Source organism: Heterodontus francisci, chromosome 5 (assembly GCF_036365525.1).
Source record: "Heterodontus francisci isolate sHetFra1 chromosome 5, sHetFra1.hap1, whole genome shotgun sequence".
Classification (NCBI taxonomy): domain Eukaryota; kingdom Metazoa; phylum Chordata; class Chondrichthyes; order Heterodontiformes; family Heterodontidae; genus Heterodontus; species Heterodontus francisci.
Genome location: NC_090375.1, coordinates 30,404,827 through 30,417,873, shown reverse-complemented (window position 1 = coordinate 30,417,873; position 13,047 = coordinate 30,404,827). Strand labels below are relative to the sequence as shown.

General features: G+C 42.4%; 1 protein-coding gene across 2 annotated transcripts in view; it reads left to right on the top strand.

Moving 5' to 3' along the window:
- LOC137369792 (microtubule cross-linking factor 1) overlaps nucleotides 1-13,047 on the top strand; it is a 244,490-nt gene that overhangs the window by 141,264 nt on the left and 90,179 nt on the right. For both annotated transcript variants that reach the window (XM_068031272.1, XM_068031271.1), the window contains exons 7-9: nucleotides 1,268-1,390; nucleotides 5,096-5,326; nucleotides 8,531-8,707. In XM_068031272.1, the coding sequence (XP_067887373.1) occupies nucleotides 1,268-1,390; nucleotides 5,096-5,326; nucleotides 8,531-8,707 (531 nt within the window). The remainder of the gene's footprint in view (nucleotides 1-1,267; nucleotides 1,391-5,095; nucleotides 5,327-8,530; nucleotides 8,708-13,047) is intronic.

Here is a 13,047-nt window from a genome sequence, read left to right as displayed (position 1 = left end):
TTGAGGAAAAAAATTTTCACCCAGAGGGTGGTTGGAATCTGGAACACACTCCCTGAAGGGGTGGTAGAGGCAGGAACACTCATGACATTCAAGAAGTATTTAGATGAACACTTGAAACGCTATAGCATACAAGGCTACGGGCCAAGTGTGGGGAAATGGGATTAGTTAGGACGGGTGCTCGATGGTTGGTGCAGGCGCGTTGGGCCGAAGGGCCTGTTTCTGTGCTGTAAAACTCTATGACTTGAAGAGGAAAAAAATTATTAGGTTATGGGAAAAGAACAGGGGAGTAGGATTAATTGGATAACATTACCAAATAGCCAGCACCAGCATGATGGGTGGAATGGCCTCCTTCTGCGCTGTGCCATTCTATGATTCGAAGAGGAAGAGGGAAAACAGAGGAGAGAACACGGGAAGTTCAAGAAACCTCAATAACAGGAGAGGATAAAGGTAGAGAAAGACTAGAAGAACCAAAAACGTGAAGATTGAGGAGAAACAGATAGCTATGTATACACAATTTATTTCTGTTTTATTATTAACCTGTTCCGCTAGGAGGGACGTTAGTCACTTTTGTTCTCCCACTCTATTCTGCAGTGTGAATCCCTCTGTGGTTAAAGCTGGTCCGTGATGCTGCTTTTGGTATCTGGTGGTAAGCAAAGGTTTGAAAGTAGCTCCAAAATAAACTGAGTGCATGGTACGAATGCAACTCGCGTCTAAGTTTTCCTTAAGGTCAAATCTCCTGCTGTTTATTAGCGGGGTAGCCCTTTAATGAGTAGCAGTAGCTGGAAACACCACAATCCAATATTCAGAGACAACAGACAATAATACTTAATAAAAGCCCCCATTTGGAGAATCAGCTTGAACAGCACGGCTCAGTAATGATGCCACTGTTTGCCTATAAATATTTTAGTGTCTTTAATTCTGAGACAGAGGACTGGAAGCTAATTAAATGCTTGGGGTGAGATTTCTCCTATTAGTAATTTTAGCAGAAAAGTTGGTGTGAAATGGGAAACCCCATTTTGTCGTCACCTGCCTTTTCCAGTAAAATTACAGGCATTGCAGTTCATTTGCAGCTCAGGCTTTAGGTGGTCCACTATTGCTGCTGGGGTTTCCAATGTGCGCAGTCTTACATTTCACAATCATATGCAATTTGTAATATCCAAGGACCAAGAGTACAGGGTTCATTATCACTTCTGTAATAACTAATGCTTGAGGAAGAGTTCTGGTATATGGCTTCAACTGAGCATGTTCCTTTGTCTCAAATGCACAGCTCAAGGAATCCCATGTTTTAGCAGAACGAGAGCTATCGGTTCAAGAGCTACAGGTTCGTCTGGAACAGGAAAGACAGCTTCGGGAGGATGAAAACGAAAAATTCACCAGCAAGATCATCCAGGTGGGTACAGGTAATTTCCGAGGTAAACTATTTAAGTAGATTAATGCAAGGTCCTCAAAGAAAGTTATGCTTAAAGTAAAATATCCTTATTGATTGGAGTGCTACAGAACAATGAAATCCCAGATCCCAAGTTTGATCCCTGCTCAATCTGCTACTGTCACTCAGGTCAGCATATTGATCACTAAAATTACATACGACCATACGAATTAGGAGCAGGAGTAGGCCACTCGACCCCTCAAGCCTGCTGCACCATTCAACAAGATCATGGCTGATCAGTGCCATTAGGTGAGGGAGAGGTTCTTGCACCTGATGATTATCCAGTAATCTAGACTGGAACGTGCATGTGTGGACATGAGGTAAGGGTAGTTGAAAAGTCTACTCACATAGTCTAGATTCAAAAATGAAGAAAGGCAACAACTGAGGAACCTTAAACCAGAAAGAGCCAATATTTTTCAGAATGGTTGTATTAAAAATCAGGACAAGTAAAAAGAGATAATTGTTGTTATATTGGAGCATAAATACAGTACTCAATGACATTGATATGCAAGTCACAGCCCAGGGCCAAACATGGCCCACGAGCTTCTCTATTCCAGCCTTTAAACTTCCCTAATCCAGCCTGTGGTCTTCTATAATCCAACCTGTGAATTTCCTGTCTTCACTTGTGTGGAAAACTGACTTCAGCTCTTCAAGCTGCTTAAAATTCCTGAGCCTATGGAGTTAGAAAGGTTGTTTTAAAAGCAAAATACTGCAGATGCTGGAAATCTGAAATAAAAACAAGGAATGCTGGAAACACTCAGCAGGTCTGGCAGCATCTGTGGAGAGAGAAGCAGAGTTAACATTTCAGGTCAGTGACCGTTCTTCAGAACTCTGACCTTCTGAAGAAGGGTCACTGACCTGAAACGTTAACTCTGCTTCTCTCTCCACAGATGCTGCCAGACCTGCTGAGTGTTTCCAGCATTTCTTGTTTATATTGGAAAGGTTGTTCCCTGATTGGAGGGTATGGACTAATGAGGGAGAAGCCTTTTGCAGTCCTCCAGGCCTAGCAGTTTTAAAGAGGGCAAGGAATTCTCTCCCACTCCCTGGGCTTCCCTAGGAGGAAAGGCCTGAGGTACACTTTGCACCTCTTAATAGCATGCTTGTAATTAAGAGCTCATCATTGTGAGTAATCCTATTTAGGATACAGTATACAAATAATTTGAGATATGACGTGATAAGTCAACATTTAAATGTCTAAATCTACATCTAAATGTTGACTGTTGCACTTGGGAGTCACTAGCTGGTGAAAGAGGGAAATACCGACACATCCTGTGGACTGGTGTGCACTACCACGATGACCAGTTACTACAGCAGCTTGGCAACAGGCGGCAACATCAAAAACAACAACCCAGTGCATCACTTGGTAGCTTCACGTGTAGCACGTGTGGCAGAACCTGCCTCTCAAGGATTGACCTTCACAGCCATCAGCAAAGGTGCACCAAGAGAAGACACTCCTCCTAAATGGATTGTTTGCTGCATGTCCATTATCCTTCGTAGATGGAAGGATGCCAACCCATGTGGTAAGTGTGGCATGGCTTCAGAAGAACAGGCTACTTTGGATCTATGGTTCCTCAAGCTCTCCTCTGCTGGGGTTTTTCTCTGGTCCTATCTCGGTCTGGTGTAGATTATTTATTAGAGATTGATTGCTGTGATTAGTTAACAACTCCATTGTTTTTATATCATGGGATTACTGGGATGGTAGAAGTCTGTGAGGAGGTGCCAAGCGGAAAGCCTGGTGTGGAAGAACATACATCCTGACAGCCTACTCTTAATGGAGGCTTGGGAGCAGGTGACTTGCCATTTTGCTCATAGGTAGTCCATGGTCCTGACAAAAGTATGTTGTTCTTGAAGATTCAGAAGGATCTTTACTTTCCTGATGAAGTAATGCCCTCAAAGCAGAGCGCACGGCTCCATTTGACTGACATGTAAAAATAAGTGCAGAACGCCCCGGGGTGACACGAGATCTTTTTTAGCTCAGCAACTTGTTACGATCTGAAATGCATTCATTGCAATAATGCTGGAAGTGGATTCATTAGTGACTTTCAACAAGAAAGCGGATCTATACTTAAAAAGGAGACATTTGTAGAGTTATGGGAAAAGAGCAGTGGAGCACGACAAATTGGAAAGCTTTTCCAAAGAGCTGGAAACAAGCTTGATGGGCCAAATGGCCTCTCTCTCTGCTGTACGATTCTATGTATAAAATTTAGCGACTAATCCATACCAGGCCTTTTCCAAAGTGTTTTTAACTGTGTGCTGTTATGCTGTAAAGAAATCTACAACTGTATTTGTTTTTTTTTCTCATGGTCATGGTGTAGCAATTGCTTGTCTTTCAAACATTGTTTCTGAGGAAGGATAGTTTCATGGCAGCCAGAGCTCATGCTTTTTGCTAGGCATACTGTTAAATTTTCCAGGGAATTTCAGCTCCGAAACAAAAACGGACAAATGCCATGTCGCTCCGAGCCAAGATTCTCTGCAGAATTTTACAGCCACAATGATGTCATCCTTCCCATAGCACACTGCGTCAAGAAGGAGCAATAGTGTTCCTCCAATCATGAGAAAATGAAAAGGGTACAAAGTGAATTTTTTCACAAAGCATCACTTAAGGTTAGGAAAAATTGGCAGAGGGTTACGTTCCTGTGGAAAATATAGAAGCAGAATTATCATGAGACTTTTAAAATTGCCTTGAAAACAAAGATGCTGCTTTGGCAAAGTGCAATAATTATTTTGCGTAACAAATTAATTTCTAGAATGCAATGTCACTGGCCCAATATCTCCTTTTCCAGCACAGATCTTTTAAGTCTTGCCAGCTGAGGCCATTGGACCAGGGATGACTACAGGCATTTTATTATGGTTCACTTGCATTGGTGATTAAAAACATACTGTTACATGCTTGCACAGCGTGGTTTATAATTATATACAGCACTTTATTCAAGATCTGATTAATAGTAAGTGATGCAATGGGTTAGAATACAGGGCCTGAATCCTACCCGAATTAATGAGGAGCTTTCTGTAGTCTGAGAGAAACCAGGCAATGCAGTGTGTTCTTTACCACGCTTCTTCCATCTTTTGAGTTTGGATTCAACTCCAAGTCAAACTGGTGAGAAGAAAGTCTTCACTTTAGGAAAGTCTTCACTTTCTTCTGCCTCGGTGAATTTTGGCAGTGTTTAACCCAGCTTTAAGCGGGAATAACTTCATAACATCCAGAAATGCCTCACAGTCAGCGCTGTGGGCACAGGATTGGGATTCTTAATCTGAGAGATCTGAATGTTGGCATGGCAGAACTAAATGTCCCTTTGCTTATGTCTCAGATGGATATGGTGCTGAGGCAGTGCAAAGCTGGTTGTGGCCTGAAAATGCTTGATGCTGATACTAGGTGTAAAAGGTTTTTAAAATTGTTCCCATATCGGTCCTTGATGAGACAAAATTCATTCCTCCCAGCCCCCTGCACTCAGTATTCAAAGATCTTTAGATTTGTATTTAGTTTGCAAATAATGCTTTTCTGGCAGGGGCTGGAGTGGGGGTGTGGAATAAGATCCAGGGTCTCTTTTTTTTGCACCCCTAAGTAAATCCTGGGAAGATTTGTTATATTTGAACCTTGAGCTTTATGTTCTGGTAAATCAGTGGTGCTGGCAATAATTTTTTTGTTTGCTGCTAATTGTTGTGCCACAGATTGAAGAGGAGAACCAGAAGAACCTGCTGAGGAAAGACTTTGAAGTGCAGAGCCTAAACTTGCAGAATAGACTGGAGCAAAAGTCATGGAGTCACGAGAGAGCCCTGTTGCTGCAGGAAATGAGAATGTTCAAACAGAGCACTTTCCTGTTCTATGTCAAACTGAAATGGCTGCTCAAGCACTGGAGGCAAGGCAGGAAGATAGAGTATGGTGGGGAGGACATAATGGAGGTAGGCCGAGCTCTGCTTCATTAACTCGGTGCGTAGATTTTTTTCAGTCTTGAATGTTCACAGTTTATTGCATTGTAAGTGAAATTTTGGTTAATAATTGCAAACGGGGTATTGGCATTTTTTTGTAATGCATCACATAAGCAAAGCAAGAGAATAACACAATAAATGGGACACTGAGAAGTGTAGGGGGACCTTGGAATACATGTTCATAGATCTCTGAAGGTAGCAGGACAGTTTGATAAGGTAGTCAAGGAGGCATACAGGATACTTTACATTATTAGCCAAGGCATAGAATACAAGAGCAGGGAGGTTATGCTAGAACTGTGTTAGACACTAATTAAGCTAGAGCTAGAGTTCTGCGTACAGTTCTGGTCACCGCATTACAAGAAGGATGTGATCATACTAGAGCGTACAGAGGAGATTTATGAGGATGTTGCCAGGAATGGACAATTTAGATAGACTCTGGGACTGTTTTCTTTGGAGCAGAGAAGGCTTGTTACCACCTGAATCAAGGCTTAGAGACATTGATAGAGCTATCATTAATTTATAGCAGGAAAGAATGCCTTGTATTAAAACTATAGATTGTGCGAATGTTGATAACTCTGCTTCCCTCTAATTTCTTTAGATTTTGTGTTTGAAAACAGCAGTTTCACCCCAGGCTAGGAGCAGTGTAGTATGGGATGTAAAGATCATGTTGTTATTCTCATTCAAATCAAACAGAATGGACAAAGAACCAGTCAGAGCTCCAGATTTCCTCATAGTGTGAAAGAATTAATTGCAGAGCATTGAGTTATTTGAATCTTGCGTGCTGTGGTCTAGGTCTGGATGGCATGAACAAATGCTGTCACCATGGTAAATAGACTGGTTTATCTATAGGAGCGGGTGTCATCAGCAGTCTCCTGTGCCTACCGACCTTGCTCTTCATATGTAGCAATGTGATTAATGAATACATCTCAATGAAAATTCTGCTGCTGGATCATGTCAAATCAGTTTCTTTTTGTCAAACTACCATGATCTTTGATAAAGGGTAAATTAAAAACAAAATACTGCAGATGCTGGAAATCTGAAATAAAAACAAGAAATGCTGGAAATACTCAGCAGGTCTGGCAGCATCTGTGGAGAGAGAAGCAGAGCTAGAAACGTTAACTCTGCTTCTCTCTCCACAGATGCCGTCAGACCTGCTGAATAGTTCCAGCATTTCTTGTTTTTATTATCTTTGATAAAGGGGTTGGGTAGATCTGTCAGTGTCCAAGAAGAGGGGAGAGAGGCTGATAACGTTGGGAACAGAGATCCTTAGTCAGAGCATAGCACTGGTGGAAGTCTAGGTCCTAGGTGTGGGCCTCCTGTTTATCTTTTCTTGCAATGGTGGACCCATGTTTCACTTTTTTTTCTCTTCAATGTTTCTTTATTTATCATGCTTTTGTGGCACCTCTCCTTTGTCTTTTCAACCAACATCAACCCCTCCTCACCCCACTGTTTCCACTTTCTTTAGTCATTTTTGTAAGTTATCATCATTTCACTGATGACCTTTTATTTCACCTAATATCTACTTAGCAGAGCTCCCTCTATGTGCTTTGTGTATCTGTGGATTCTCTCCCCTATTTCATCATCTCCTGCTCTTTTTCTTGCTATTTTTTCAACAACACTAAAATACCTGTGAACCTCTTAGCTGTTTGTGTAACCAGGGGTGTGCCCAAAATGTTAGAACCTTCCTTTTCTCATTTTTGATGTTGACTGGCCTGTTGTGTATGTTTAGCATTTTGTGTCTTTATATCAAATTTCCAGCATTTGCAGTTTTTCTCTTGATGAGGCTGCTGTTCTCTCAGCAGGGAGGGACCGTTGTGAGCTGAACTAGTTTTACAGACAGAAAACCAAGGCTGCAATACAGTGCATCAAGACAGGATAAGATAAATTGACAGACTGGTTAGGTGATGGGTTGTAAAAAGCTGCAGTTGGTGAGGATTGGAAATATTGAGGGAGGGAAAGAGTTATGAAGGTTGGGGAAGGATGAACTTAGGTAGGAGACAATTAAGGTGAAATTAGACATGAGCAGGGACTCCGTTATACGACCTGACAATATCCAGTGCTATTGAAGTCATTGGAACTGAATATCGGGTGAGTTATATAACAGGTGACCGATGCAGTCGATTCTGCCTGCTTGCGCCCCTGCCCATTCTCCAATTTCATCCCCAAGGTACTAAAGTCGAGATAGTAACTTCCTGAGAACATAACTGGAAGTGGAGAACCTTACTGGCAGGCAACATATAGCAGACAATTGCGGCGCATTGTCTAAGCTTTTCACATCATTCAAACCTTCCCAGTTCGTCCCCCTTCTCTGCAAATCTCACTGTACTAAAATCAAGGGGGTACTTTCCCAAATACACACTGGTGCCGGGGCACCTCGCCCACTGCCCACTATTCTCTGATCCACACTGCTGGTGGGGAAAGGTTCCGAGCCACCATTGTGTACTCAGGTGATTTTGACACACAGAGGTTGCAGGAAGGAGGAAGAGCACCTTGGACAACATATATGGAGCTTAGGAGGACGGGAAGAGAAATGTGCAGATATAAATGCTTCTCAATGAGGAAGGGGCATTTTATTTCTGACAGATAATTTATTAAAATACAGATGTTATCATAACCTCTTTTTATGGTTCACAACATTTACACTCATGTTTGCAGCTGGATAAGTGAATGACATAGGGGGCTAGTGTCAATCAGTCTGCAGCAGTCGTCCAGTTTTAACACTGGGCAGGGGTTTTTGTACATTATGAGACTGCAAAAGCTGTTTGGAATCACCAGTAGGCCAGGAGAAAGTAGTTCATATAACCAACAGATAAATGGTAAACTGTGAAGACTGCAAGGTTGGTATTTTGGGGGCAGACTTCACTTTCATTTTCAATTGAACTGATCCTATGAAAGTATGCCAGCTCTTGTATAGCCACTTTACATCAGCATTTACTTTGAGCCTCTAGAAGCAGACATCTGAATGACGTGCAGACGTGCACCAGACCATTGGACACAAGGGTTGAGTAGAAGGAAGATATTGGCTATTAGTGTGAACGCCATAAGTGATTAAAGATTTTTCACATTAATTGAGGGAAAATTTGCAACGAATTAATTTTCATTCCAGCTGCATCAACTGTAAACGTCCATGGTTAAAATTTCAACAGCTTGTTTAACATAACGATAATGTGTTTTCAGTTTGAACAGATTGAAAACCTGCCTGAATTTAACCTGCTTCTTGAACAGAAAGAGCTGGACCCTGACCAAGAGGACAGTGGGTGTGTGCTGACTGAATACGCCCAGCTTTCCTCTGCAGAGAGTGATGACCATAGACCGCAGCTACAAACAAAAGAGTTACTTCAACACCAGAAGCAGGTGTGTATCACCTTCTCAAGCCTCCCCACACCGCACATTAAGCCCTTTCCATTTTCTGCCACTTAAATGAGTTAAAATTTTTAGATTGGTCTTAAAAAAGAACTAGCTGATGACTTTCAGATCAGTGGATGGATCGTAAATCAATCAAATTTTACCAGCCCCTTTCTTTAAGATGCTTTCTGAAAATTAAGTTGCTTAGCTTGAACATCATTGTTAGCATAATCTAACTAGAGGTTCCTTGATCTCCCTGGGTCCTGATCCTCTTATCTAAGAGTGCTAACAGTCTGCAGAAATTTGTCTTAACTCATTTTTAGCTGTCCAAACCATCTGAGCCATCTTTCTGTGATTAGGTTCCCTACTGTTGTGCTCAGTCCAGTTTTCCTTCATATTGTGCTGTTTCTGAAGTCTCCCGATGATTGCACTCTAAAAGTAATTAATTGCTCTTTGAAACATTTCGACAAAGTGGAAGATACCGAATTGATTATCCTATTTGGAATGCAGTATACGAGTAATTTGAGATGTGATATTTGGTAAGAGTACATTGCTTGACAGGAGCAGGTGATTTTGGAGCTATGGCTCCCATAGCTGTCCACTAGGATTTTCTTCACATCATGCCTGGCTCTGTTATAGATTAATTAATGGAGATTGATTGCTTTGATTAGTAATGCATATCTTTTTTTGGATCCTAGAAATACCTAGAATACTTTTCAAGTAAGCCGTTTCTACCACTAACCATCTTTGTTCATTTTCGACCATCTCACAACCATATTGCAGAATGGATTGAACCAAAACCTCCTATCATTTGTGTATCATTTGCAAATAGATACCCTCTTTCCATATCATCATCAATTTGCGACAAGTAGCAGCTGCCAATGCTGCTTTAAAATTGACGGTTGCAGGGAAGTCCAGAAATGTTTGTTCTCCAATTTTAATCCCTCCATGTGTGCAAATGCCTGGCCTATACTTTGCACCTCTTAACAATGCACTTCAGATTGAGAGCTCATCATGTGGGAAATGAGATACAGTTGCATATCCTATTTGGGATACAGTATAGGAGTAATTTGAGACGTGACATGTGGTAAGTGTAGCATTGCTTGGGAGGAACAGGTGGCTTTGGACCTATGGTTCCCAAAGCGCTCCAACCCCTGGGATTATCCTCTGGTCATGTCTGGATCTGATTGTCTGGGATCTGTTTGGGTTCTGTAATTGATAGAGATTGACTACTGTAATTAGTCAACAATTCCATTAACATTGCATCATGCAACTGCCATGATGTAGAAGGTGAACTAGATGCACCTTGATCTATTTTTGTCTTGCAATTCCGATGTTCTTATCAGTGCTGCTGCGTGTTGAACACCACTTGGACGAAGTACTGAGGGTAGCAAGGGCACAGATTGCACTCCGGCTGGGGGATGTAATTGTCCATTGTCCAAAAATCGCTCAGTAGCACCAGCACTAACCAATCTGGCCAAGTCCTGAAGGACATGGCTACCAGACTTGGCCTGCAGCAGGTGGTGAGGGAACCAACATGATGGAAGAACCTACTTGACCTCATCCTCAGCAATCTGCCAGGAACAGATGCACCTGTCCATGGCAGTATTGGTTGGAGTGACCACTGCACAGGACCACCTTGAGGACATCCTCCATCGTATTGTGTGGCACTACTACCATGCTAAATGGGATAGATTCAGAACAGATCTGGCAGCACAAAACTGGGCATCCATGAGGCGCTGTGGGCCATCAGCAGCAAAGTTATATTCTACCACATTCTGTAACCTCATAGCTTGACGTGTCTCTTACTCTACCATTACCATCAAGCCAGGGGATCATCCTGGGATCAGTGAAGAGTGGAGAAGAGCATGCCAGGAGCAGCACCAGGCATACATGGCAATGAGGTGCCAACCTGCTGAAGCTACAACATAGGAACACATGCATGCTTAACAGCAGAAGGAGCATGCCAGAGATAGAGCTAAGTGAACCCACAACAAACAAGTCAGATCAAAGCTCTGCAGTCCAGCCACATCCAATCACGAATGGTGATGAGCAATTTCACAACTAACGGGAGGAGGCAGAGGTGGCTCTGTGAACATCACCATCTTCAATAGCATGTGAATGCAAAAGACAGGTGTCGTGGTCCTGTAGTTCTTTTTCCGGGAATATGCGGTTTGCCTTTAAGGCTTGCAAAGGATCAATATTGTTTTAAGAACCAGCAAGCCTCAGGAGTTATAGGAAGGTGCATTTTCATTGCCTTAGAAACAGCCATTTGGAGGCAGCAATTCAAAGGGAGCATTCTCGATACTTTGGAAACAGCCACTGGGAGTGAGTCTCATGCGATACATTTGTTACAATTCAGTTTTGAACTGGCTTTTTAGTTGAAGACAGTTTGTTATAACACACAGACACAGACAGACACAGCTGGTGTTGGCACCTGAGGAAAGAGCTCTCAACCTTTGTGGCTGGCACAGTGGCGCAGTGGTTAGCACCGCAGCCTCACAGCTCCAGGGACCCGGGTTCGATTCTGGGTACTGCCTGTGCGGAGTTTGCAAGTTCTCCCTGTGACCGTGTGGGTTTTCGCCGGGTGCTCCGGTTTCTTCCCACAGCCAAAGACTTGCAGGTGATAGGTAAATTGGCCGTTGTAAATTGCCCCTAGTGTAGGTAGGTGGTAAGGAATATGGGATTACTGTAGGGTTAGTATAAATGGGTGGTTGTTGGTCGGCACAGACTCAGTGGGCCGAAGGGCCTGCTTCAGTGCTGTATCTCTAAATAAAAAATAAAATAAAAACCATTTACACTGAAGGAATAGGTTTTTAGGCTATTTATTATTATGGCTCAAAATTCTAAAAAGTCAAGCCAAGACTCTGGTAATTTGAACTGAAAGAAGGGAAGTTAGACTGTGACAATCTTTTATCCCTCAAAAACTCTAAAGTCAGATTGATTCTATTGAAATGTTTGCAAGTCATTAATTGTTGAAATTCGCTAGAAAAGGAAAGCATCACCGACTGCTGAAGTTAGACTGCGGACTGTTCTACTGTGGAAGAACCTTTTATTTGCATCGGACGGCTCTGAGGACTTCAAGCAACATTGGACTGTAAATTTGCAAGGAATCTAATTTTTTCTATTTTAAATGTTGTTTATGTCTTCATAGTGTTTAAGAATTTAGTTCTTCTAATTAAAGAGTTAATTTGTTGATTTAAAGACACCTGGTTTGGTTAACCTCATTCGGGGGTTAATAGATGGTACAATTTGGCTGGGTCTTTAATTTGGAAAGTTTTAAATGATACATTAGCCGATCTGTGGAGCGACGGGATTGAATTAGCAGTGCGTTGGTCCCACCACATTCAGAATCGTACATTTTGATTGGGGGCTTTGACAGGAGCGGTCGGTCGTAACACAGGGCATTTGCAAACGTCTTCAGCCAGAAGTGCCAAGTAGATGATCCATCTCAACCTCCTCATGTGGTCCCCACACTAACAGAAGCAATTCTTTAGCCAATTAGATTTTTTTTTATTCGTTTATGGGATGTGGGCATCGCTGGCTAGGCCAGCATTTATTGCCCATCCCTAATTGCCCTTGAACTGAGTGGCTTGCTCTGCCATTTCAGAGGGCATTTTAAGAGTTAGCCACATTGCTGTGAGTCTGGAGTCACATGTAGGACAGACCACATAAATACAGCAGATTTCCTTCCCTAAAGGACATTAGTGAACCAGATGGGTTTTTACAACAATCGACAATGGTTTCATGGTCATCATTACAGCAGAAGGAGCATGCCAGATTTAGAGCTAAGTGAACCCACAACAAATGAGTCAGATCAAAGCTCTGCAGTCCAGCCACATCCAGTCACGAATGGTGAAGGGGAGGCGGTGGCGTAGTGGTATTGTCACTAGACTAGTAACCCAGAGACCCAGGGTATTGCTATGAGGACATGGGTTTGAATCCCACCACAGCAGAAGGTGGAATTTGAATTCAGTTAATAAATCTGGAATTAAAAAAGCTAGTCTAATGATGGCCAGGAAACCATTTTTGATTGTTGTAAAAACACATCTGGTTCATTAATGTCATTTAGGGAAAGAAATCTGCTGTCCTTACCTGGTCTGGTGTCACTCCAGACCAACAGCAATGTGGTTGACCCTTACATGCTCTCTGAAATGGCCTAGCAAGCCACTCAGTTGTATCTAACCGCTACAAAGTCAATAAAAAAGAATGAAACTGGACGGACGACTTGGCATCGACGTAGGCACTGGAAATGACAATGGCAAACCCAGCCCTGTTGACCCTGCAAAGTCCTCCTTACTAACATCTTGGCTTGTGCCAAAGTTGGGAGAGCTGTCCCACAGACTAGT